The following is a 10,895-nucleotide window of genomic DNA, read 5'->3' as shown; positions in this document are numbered from 1 at the left end:
TACTGTGTAAGGTGTTGGTCATTTACTTACATTTCCGTTTTGTCTTAAGCGCTCAAAACCTGGTCATCTGTGGAGTTCAGATCCATGATTCTTGTTGCCATCTGAATACTTGATCATCAAGTGACTTCACCTTAATATAACCAACAACATAAATCAGAATGCATATTGGTACATGAAACATTAATTTAAGTAGCTGAATAAATAAATAATTGCAGTCTTAATTTGAATAAGTAACTAAAGAGATATTAAATGTCTTAATTTAATTTTGTGATATTACCAATGCCTCAATGAACAATTCATCTTTAATCCTGCAAAATAGAATAGAAAGGGTTTCCTTTTTCTATCACATTTTATTGACAGACATCAATCTCCCTCACATCCATTATTTCTGCCATCACCCTATCTCTCCCCATTCACTCACCCTTCTTTTTTCATGTCGCAGTAACTTTTTTTTTCTAGTTAACCTCTTTACCAACAATCAACATACAGCTTTCTCAGCAAGGTTAAAGACTCCTCTGTTATCAACATTATCTCCCTTCGCTTACCAACAGTTTGCATTGTACTGAGTACATTTCATTATAGCACCTCGTCAAAGAGGTTGTCTTGTCCTCTGCAACACTAAAGAGTTCTATGTTATCTCCCTTCCTTCAAGGTAAATATGATCGAGAAAGTATATAGTGACCAACCCCTCTGACTATTGCTGTCAAAATAATCACTGATCTGATACACATCCAGCAGATATGTGTGCTTCACATGATAAACAATACCTTTATAATTCTAAAATAGTCATCTTCTCTTACCCAGTCTGTAGACTTTCACTTTTTAAATATTAATTCTATTGGCTTTATCCTTTAAATATCACAGAATTTTATGCTCTGCACTGTCCTATGACCTGCTCTTTTTTGGAGTTCTTCCACGTCTTACAAAGATTTCCACATTTTCAATGATTCAGACTAAAATAGGAGTCAAATGTTGCTACTGGTTCTTTACTATTTATATATCATTGTAATACTCGAAACTCAGCTCATATCAGAACAAAATTAATAAAGGGATTCACTTGTATGAATACTATAGATCTGTAACAGCAACACAAGACCTCAAATTTGGTTGGAGGGAGTGGTTGATTATACCAAATTTAGTTTTTTATTGGTATTTATCTTCTTGATGAAAGATGAAAGGCTGTCCTCAATCTCAACAGTAATTTGAACTCAGGACATAAAGTAATGCAGCTAAAGTCTTTTTGTCTGTTCTTTTGATTTCACAAATTCATTTTCTTCGTGCAGATGCTATTAACTTGCATCCATAATTTCAGTCTTCGTTTATTTTTGTTTTAAAATGTTCAGTATTTAGTTTCATACCTAAACTGTTTTGAGTTAAAATCCTACCAAGGAAAATTTATCTCTCCATTCCTCCAAGGTTGATAAGATGAAACAGTAGTAAGAAACAGGAATTAGTTCAGTCAACTGTATATCTCCTACCAAATTTGAGCTTCTCTCCTGATATTACAGCAATTTATTTCTTGATTTTTCAATGTTGATATAAACCCAAAATCTGCAGACTTCTTGACACATTATTGAGATAAAAGGATTTTGACTTGTTGAATTTTGCTGAAAAATAGAGAAAACAATAACAGTTTGTTTTTTAAGTTATCTGCTGTGTAAAATCAGACATCCATATAAGATTCTTGGGGTCCATACAACAAAATAGTAAATTAGGAACCCACAATAGTATTTTGAGGGTTCCTGAAAAAAATTAAGTTTTAGATGTATATTGGTATGTATTGCAAGAAACAGCTAAATTTCTTTCTCTAACATTTTACAGAGTTCAGCATACACATGTTAATGTGTGAAAAACAAAATAGGAATTTTGGAAGAAGTTTCTATAAAACTAGTTTTTAAACATCGAATAGCTATGGGAATCCACCAGAATAAAATAGTAATGAAAGAGATCCATAGATAAAAAATGGTTGACAAACCCTGCTTTACAAGTTTTCCTTTTTTATTCATTTTGCAGTGGCCATGTAAAGAAGACATACGTACTCAGAGGTGTAACCATGGTTGGCATATCCCTTTTGAAAATGCAGAGCCAAGGCCCACTTGGCAAGACCCTAGTACATGGTTGTGTCTTCAAAAAAAACCAACTTCTTATTAACAAAGAAAAAAAACATTAAAGTTTTAGAAAAATTTCTTTTTATGTACATTAACATCTGAGCTGCAATATAACTAAATATACGTAATCCAAGTATATGACTTTGAATTTTTTTTTTTTGAAAGTTGATGTCATGAAATGTTAATATTTGAGCTTATGAGAGATTTTGGTTATTCTGAAGGTCCAGAGTTCAAATGTTGGCCATGCTTTTTTTTCCTTTTCATTTAATCTTTGATGTGGAGGGCTGTAACCTTTTCAAGCAGTCTGAATCAGAAATGCTTCGAATTTAAATTGGCTGAGTAAGTTTGAGAACAAAGAAATGTAGAAATTATTTATTCTAAGATTGAGTTAAAGTGGTTGGAAGAGGAGGAGGTGAAAAAAATAAGGTTTCGGATGGAGGTGGGACATTATCAACAAGTTTAGATGATTGCAGGAAGGACAAAGAAGGACAAAGCTTTATGATGAGCAAGTACTTGAAGCCAGTTGGTTAATGGTTCTCTTTCAGGTTGTTATTTTGTTGTACTCTGCAATGCATGTATTCTTCATGGGAATGCTATCTCAGATGTGTATGGAATAATATTGTGAAGAGTGAGCTTACAACATGTAGATGTGCCACAGTTCGAAAATAAGTATTTTCAGATAAAAAAAATTCCATTTAATAAGAAATAATAGAAGAAAATTTTAAAAAGAGAACCTTTATTTTGTGATCAAAACACCTGAAGACTACTAATGTAGGAAGTTGGTGAATGATTAACTTCAAAAATATTTTTGAGGTTTGATACCAAGTATGACAGAGTCAAGATATTTTCCAAATCCAATAAAATAATAATCATCCAATATTAGCAGGTTGGATGGATTTGTCAGCGAAATTGTTTTTATAACTGCATGATCTTTCTAGTGAAACCTGTTATCAGCCAGGTAGACTGAAGTATGTGATGTATCGGATTTCATCAGGGCACAAAGCTGTAGTAAAAGTTCCAACTCCTGACAGTGTTATTCAGTTGTTCTGAAGCATAATTTGTTAAATATTATGTCACCCTGGTAGATTAAATTCATGGCTGGTGAATGAATATATATTTCAGTATTAACTATTGGTACAGGCTGAATAAAAGAATAAATATCAGGTTTATCTCAGATAATGACAACAGGAAGTTATTTAAATTGTGAGATATTGTTTCACAATATCATTAGAGAAAAGTATATTAGGCCTAATTGTCAGCAGCATAAAGTGGAATGGAGAAGTTGCGATAAGAAACGAAGAATGTGAACTAAGATGAAGAGAAACTGTGATTAGTATCTTCAGTCGCTACTGTCTAACTATGAGAGGGAGTCTGTAGTAGGTATATATAGAAGGTAGGGAGAATTTATTCTAGGTGGAACCAATAGAAATAAAGCTAGGAACCAGAACTGCTGAAAGTACTATGATGGAAATGGAAGTTCATTTAGCTCAATAAATTGTGCAGGAAATTGTCTTTTTATGCTTAAACACCTGAAATTGAGTTTGATTCAAAAATGAATATTCCCGAGAAAGTATTTGTTAGTTACTAGTGATCCTAGTTCCTGACAAGTACTTTAGATTATTGGTTCCTAGAAGAGTGAAAGGCAAATTCGACCTTGGTGAGATTCGAAATCAGAACGTTAAGTAATGTAACTAAAAATACTGCAAGTTGTTTTTTCATCTGACGCTCAACCAATTTTGCCACCCCCACCTCCGGACCATAATAACGGTGCCTAAGAAAGTGGGGGTGGGGACTAAAACAATGACCTTAGAACAGACTACCTTAAGAACATTCACAGACATGTAAAAATGTTTGTTGAAACATTAAAAGATTTGTAACGAAACAGAATCTTTTAGACACACAACAGACGCCATTTAGTCCTCACCTCACTCATAGCAGCAGCACTACTTTACAGTCACAGATAAATAAAAAAGTAAATCTGATAATTTCAGTGACTTTGCCAGATCTTTAGTAGTTTTTAAAATAGGAAATTGCAATACAAGCCAACACAATGCTGACAGTATATATTTATATACATATACTATTTCAATTCATTTATTTTACATAAAAGTAATTACTTTGCAATTAGAGGTTCGTAAAAAAACAACAAATTTGAATAAATTTGTTTCTTCAACTTATTGCATATCGGTGAATTCTATCCTTTATCTTTCCATAAAAACATTTATTCCCTTATATATAATCACTATAATATAGACAAAAATAATCTTTCATATTGCATAAAAACTGAAGATTAAGAGTAAAAGACAAACCTGACTCTATCAAAATACATCGCTATTAAGAAAAACTTGTCGACTGTACAAGTTGGCAGCCGTTAACTTATATATCTCATCTTACATACTTCTTAGTTTCTCTAATCTTTGACTCATGCGCCATTAAATCTGACGTATTTCCACACTATCTTCACACCACACACATATTTCAGGTTTGTCTTTAGCATCAGCAACAGACATTTTTAGTTTGATTAAAAGACGCTTTACAACACCGTAAAGTCTTCTGAAAAGGTTTTTACTTTACCCCGCACACATTACATTACGGGGATGGTAAGAATTAGGAAGTTATGGCATAGGATGTGCCCAGAAACCCAGCCTTCAGTGACGTGACAGGGCCAATGGTAAATTAATAATACTTGATATTATAATATAAATAATATTAGATATCAGACTCGTTTAATATGTCAGGCACAGTGGAACCATTTCCCGGGGTGTGATCTTAACATGTTAGCATGCTGTTAAAAACTCGTATTGTTTCATGACTGGAAAAATTTGGAAGGTGTTGATTTGTTACTTATGTTAAGTAAATTATCAGTTATAGAACGATATTTTAAGAGGAAAAAGCAGTTGTTATTATAAAACTTTATTATTCAACTCAATTATAATCCAGTCTGTAAGAATTTTCCGAAATTCTTTTACCGATTCAAATTTTGGAATAATTGCAATAAGATTTATTTTCTCTGTCTGTTCTTTGTAATAGGAATGTTACAGATAGAGAATTTAATTTCTCTTTTATCATTCTTCACCAAAGACATGTTTTTAATCGTTTCTTTGAGAAAATGTTCGTCCAGACGTGGCAGATGAAGTTGGCAAGTCGTAAAAATCTCTGAAGTCAGGTGTTGCAGGCGGCTGTTTTCTTTTTATTAAAATGATTTACAATGTTAGCCAAACAACAAACAAAGGTTTCTTATAGAAATTTCAAATGCCGGAAGTTGAGAGCTTATCAAAGAATTAATGTCAATGCCAATGGCTTATTTTCTCTTTTATTAAATTATTTCTGCTGATTGCCTCTACAAGCAACGTTTCCGGCCTTGAATATATTTTCTAACTTGTCCGTCTGCTCAGAGCGTTGGTCGAAAGAAATTATTCTTTACACCTATGACTAGAACCGTTTTATAGTATGGGCGCACCGCCTGGAAATCCGCGATTTTAGGTATCCCGAAATTCGATCTAAAAACGAAAATTAAGGTTCATATTATTGGTGTTGTTCCGTTGCTCCATGTCAGCTACACGACGAGGCCAAGCTCCACAGGTACTTCTTCCTTGTTATATTGAGTTTCAAACTGGTCGAGGACAACATTATACACTCTGGCATACGGTAAAACTGGCCAAACGATGCAAAAGTTAAAATTTCATTCTGACGACTGCTGAATTGGTCCTTCATCTCCTTTTTTTTTTAATCGCTAACAGCTGACTTCACTTTTGTTGTGGATCTATGATGACGTATCTAGATCGCACTTGAAAAGTTTTACTGGCGTTTATTTCAAACTGACCCGTTTAATCCAGATTTATCTTGTTTATTCACAAAATACGGATATGAATCAATCTTTTTTAGAAAGAGTTTCAAACATGTATAATATGAATAAAAAATTTACTTTAGATCAATTAATATACATCTGCCCTGGTCTCTCTCTCTCTCTCTCTCTCTCTCTCTATCTCTCTCTCTCTCTCTCTCCCATCACTTTTATTTTAGATAGTGCAATCTAATTCTCAGGTCTTTGTCGCCCTGTTTGTTTATCGATTGGAATTACCAACAGAAGGGCCCAGTCATTTTGGAGCCTTTACTGTTTTCCCATACTATATTAAATACGTTTAATATACTATATTCAATACGTTTAATGTGGAACGTTTTCCCCACGGGCTATCTTTTTGCTTTTAATACCACACCATTGATGGTAACCATTCCAGAACTTTCTGGTTTGGGGTTTTTCATTCTTTTTGTTGCCTTTTCTATTTCTTCCTTTGTTATGTATATTTACATACGTAATACAAACACATATGAGTTTATATGCAAGTGCCTGTTTATCTGCGAGTATGTGTATCCGCATATATATATTATGTAGACCTAAAAAGTTCATAGCCTGACCAAGATACTTTCATGGAATGTAACCTAATGAGGTTTATTTTACAACATGGTCCACACACTTCTTTCATCAGTGTAGCAGTACTTGAATCCCATTCGTGAAAAGCTTTCATCTCGTTGGTCAAAAAAGTCAGCAGCAGCTCAGCAGCAGAAATGACGTTATGATCACAGCGATATTGGTTCCCAGCCGAGTGTTTTATTCATGTTGGGGAACAGATGATAGTCAGAGGGGACCATATCAAGAAAATAGGGAGGGTGATCAACCATTTCAAAGTCACAGTCACGTACAGCAACCATTGAGATGAAAGACTTGTCTGCCGAAGCATTGTTCTTGCGAAAAAGACCCCATTCTTTAGTTTTCCTGACCGTTTGGTCTCGATAGCCTTTCGTGACTCCCTCAGCAAGTTGGCATAGTACTCTCCATTGATAGTGTAGCCCTTTTGAAGATAGTCAATAAATAATATCTTTTGCATCCTAAAATACTGAGGCTGTTATGTTACTTTCCCTGTAAATGAAACAACTTCGGCCTTCTTAGGAGCAGGCGAAGTAGGGTGTTTTCACTATATGGGTTGTCTCTGGCTCAAAGTGAGGAAGCCAACACTCATCTTGACTTGGAAACCCTCAAAGAAACCAACTGGATTTACATGAAACAATGTCAGGTTTTCCCGCGAAGTGATCAGCCCGGTATGTTTTTGATCATGTCAGAAGACGTGATAACACCACAAAACCAAGATTTATCGATTTTCAAGAGAAATCACTACTAGTTTCTTCTGAAGTTCTTGAATAGCCAGATGTTAGTTTACTTTGAAAGAAACAATGCAGTTTTTAATAAGCTGAGTCGAAATTAATGCAAGCAAGATTTCACAGTTCTAGCATCACTTTTTCATAGTCAACCAGTGATCTTTTCACCCACCAACCTCGTATAATAGCTGTATTCCTAAATGGCGAGGGAGATATATGCTGCAGTTGTAGAATTTACTGAGAGAAGGTCAAGGTTGTCTTTTTATTTTACTATCAGACGTGTGTGTGTGCGTGCGTGTGCGCGTACGTGTATATATATGTAAATATATATGTGGTTATGTGTATGTGTATTTACGTGTGCGCGGGCGTGCGCGCGCAATTCACGGTTAGGTCAGGAATAAATTGCAGGAAGAGAATGGGAGAGAAACTAAGATGAGGTGATAAGATGAGTGATTTACATAACGGTAGATTTATATAGCAACACACACATTCCTGGCGGCGAGAAAATGTTTGAAAAAGCTTGCTGCTACTGCTGTTGGAATGTTCTTGCCGATGGACGAACCATTTCCCACATTCAGACTAAGAAACAACGACTGTAATATGGTAATATTAGGTTAGTTGTAAGAGTACTAAATAGATAATGAAATATTCATGATTGCATTTTTACCCATGAAATGCTGAACGCATTAACATTTCCCCATTTTATATCTCATTCTAAATTCTATATCTTACTCTGAAAGTTTATTTTTATTATCTCTTGTATCAATAAATGGTTTCTAAAAATGTTATGCTATAGCTCGCTTCTTTTTCAGCGATTAGATATTATCTGTCCATTAACAGCTTTTATAGTATAAATAAAAAAAAACTTACAAAAATAATAAGTTGATATATTTGGATTCTTTCTGTATTGGATAAAGAACAAAAACTGACCTTAGTGAAAAGTTAAATTTCTGTGAATATGATTATGGACAAAGATAGGCTAAAATCAGTTTTTTTTTTCTATGCGGGTCAACAACGTGTTTCACAAGTTATCTTATGTCAGAGAATGGCCAGGCGGCTTCCATGAGTTGTTTAAGGGTCTGTGAGATCGATGTCAGAACAAGAAGAAAGAATCACGATTCATGAATTATTCTTACACCAAGGTTTTGGTCCAAATACTGAAAACTTGACCTTTGTCTGTTAAAGGTAGCCAAAGGTCAAGTGATGTTTTAAAGGTGGTCCACAAATTTAATCTGCCAACGGGAAGAAGGAATCACGATTCATGAGTTATTCTCACACCGAAGTTTTGGTCCAAATACTTAAAACTTAACTTTTGGCTGTTAAGGCTGCCAAAGGTCAAGTAATGTTTTAAAAGTGATCGACAGGTTTAATTTGTCACCCAAGAACTGATACAACCCCAATAACGGGTTTCAGTATAGCTTCAGTCTATATATATAGTTCAGAAAGCTACCTCGCAGTTTCACTCTATCTCTTATCCATGAAGCTACAGCAGATTTCATTTTACTTATCATCCACAGTTTCCATACGTTTTGAATCTACTTATGGTCCACGAATCTAACAGACAGTTTCAGTTCACCGATAGTCCACAGATTCACCTCACAGTGTCATTTCATCTGTCGTCCATCCAGCTACCCTACACTTTCAGTCTATATTTGTTCAATTAAGCTACCATATATTTTCAGTCCGTTTATAGTCCACTGATCTGCCACACCGTTTCAGTCCGTTTATAGTCCACTGATCTGCCACACCGTTTCAGTCCGTTTATAGTCCACTGATCTGCCACACCGTTTCAGTCCAAATATAGTCCGCACAGTTGTCTCAGATAGTCCACAAAACTATCCTACCGTTATAACGAATAGATTACCTGAAGTGCCATCACAGAGATTCATTCTTTAAGTTTATCTATTGTCCACAGAATCACCACACATCTTCAGTGTGTCTATAGCCTCCAAGATTTCGGCATATTCTTAAATTGTCACTACCCCACAGAGCTTCCTCTCATTTTCATCTTGGTTCACAGATCTACATCACACTTCCGCCGAGGTCGACTTTGCCTTTCATCCTTTCGGGTCGATAAATTAAGTACCAGTTACGCACTGGGGTTGATGTAATCGACTTAATCACTTTGTCTGTCCTTGTTTGTCCCCTCTATGTTTAGCCCCTTGTGGGTAATAAAGAAATAAGAAACGTTATCACGCCGGGCGAAAACATAGCGGTATTTCATCTGTCTTTACGTTCTGAGACCAAATTCCGCCAAGGTCGACTTTGCCTTTTATTCTTTCGGGGTCAATGAATTAAGTACCAGTTGCGTACGGAGGTTGATCTAATCGACTGGCTCCCTCCCCGAAAATTTCGGGCCTTGTGCCGAGAATAGAAAAGATTATTACAGTTTCATATAAAGCGGCGAGCTTGCAGAGCAAAATGCTTAGCGGTATTTTGCCCGTCGCTACGTTCTGAGTTAAAATTCCGCGGAGGTCGACTTTGCCTTTCATTCTTTCGGGGTCGATAAATTAAGTACCAGTGAAACACTGGGGTCGGCGTAATCGACTTATCCCCTCCCCAAAATGGCCGCCCTTGTGGCAAAATTCATTGGCCGAAAATAATACAACAGGAACTTCTTACAAAGAATGAAAGAACTGCTTTATTTTTTAATAATTTTATACGTTTAGTTTGCAAACAAAATATCTGGAATATTATCTTCTTTGCCATATGTGTTCGAGTGTTGCAGTTTCAACAAATATAACACTAGAACAGTATCGAAGATTTGATAGAAACATTTTACCTAAAATAAAAAAAAAGTAACGAACATTTACAAATCTTGACATTGTAGCGTAGACTCCGGTGAAATTCTTCTCTCCCATTTATTATATATACGTGCATTCGAACGTAGCAGGGAACAGCTAGCTTTTGGCCGCTGTTTGGATCCATTTGTGTACAGTACTCTGATTAGTTGATATTGGCGCAATTAGTTTCATACTCGGTCGCGCCAATTTGCCGCGTATGACCAGTCGGAGGTTCTAAATACGATCACGTGGGACAGCCTATTTACTAACCCGTTTGTAGCCTACAGCTTCTTATAAAAACTCAGCTTCTCGTTCCGGAGTCTTTGGTTCCAGACCTTTGAAGGTCTAGCCACTGATCACAGACACAACCAGTTCTAGCGACAACGCCAGACAACACCACTACCACAGCAGCTACGACGAGACTTACCAACTTTGTCCAACAGCATTACGACAACCCCCTTCTTCATCGCCACCATCATGTCCTTCTTAACGTCGTCAACATCATCTCTCTTCGTACACAGCTCAGCAAGCAATTCGCCCAGGTTCCAACAGTTCACTGTTCGTGAACTACTTCACCACGGATCAACAACGAATATACAAACTGCAGTCACTCCTGTACAAGTGATCCAGGCGGCAGTATCACAGCCACAACTTCACGTACGACATTTACCTGCAACCGGCTCAGCATCATAGCCGCGAATTCTTGGTACAGTATTTTAACTATTGTGTACGACTAACTACGAATTGGTATTATGCTTTTTGTGTCTCTGAACTTCTCACTTCGTATGTCTCATGGACGCTTTCACTGTTTCCTTCTTTGTTGCCATCCTTATATGTTCTTAACACACGC

General features: G+C 36.0%; 1 protein-coding gene and 1 long non-coding RNA gene across 3 annotated transcripts in view; one reads left to right on the top strand and one right to left on the bottom strand.

Annotated features, from left to right (window-relative positions):
• Positions 1-2,242, top strand: part of LOC106873924 (mitochondrial ribonuclease P catalytic subunit) — a 19,530-nt gene extending 17,288 nt beyond the window's left edge. For both annotated transcript variants that reach the window (XM_014921460.2, XM_014921461.2), the window contains exon 7: positions 2,014-2,242. In XM_014921460.2, coding sequence (XP_014776946.1) covers positions 2,014-2,151 — 138 coding nt within the window. In that variant the 3' untranslated portion in view covers positions 2,152-2,242. The remainder of the gene's footprint in view (positions 1-2,013) is intronic.
• Positions 2,243-2,827: 585 nt separating this feature from the next.
• On the bottom strand, positions 2,828-4,764 carry LOC106873925 (uncharacterized). The gene is made up of 2 exons (XR_001409936.2): positions 4,418-4,764; positions 2,828-3,206 (listed from the first exon to the last, which is right to left on the bottom strand). It is a non-coding gene; the product is annotated as an uncharacterized LOC106873925 (long non-coding RNA).
• Between the last annotated feature and the right edge of the window lie 6,131 nt (positions 4,765-10,895).

This window comes from Octopus bimaculoides, chromosome 11 (assembly GCF_001194135.2).
Source record: "Octopus bimaculoides isolate UCB-OBI-ISO-001 chromosome 11, ASM119413v2, whole genome shotgun sequence".
In the NCBI taxonomy this organism is placed as follows: Eukaryota; Metazoa; Mollusca; class Cephalopoda; order Octopoda; family Octopodidae; genus Octopus; species Octopus bimaculoides.
The sequence above is the reverse complement of the archived record's forward strand: the minus strand, read 5'-3'. Positions and strand labels throughout refer to the sequence as shown.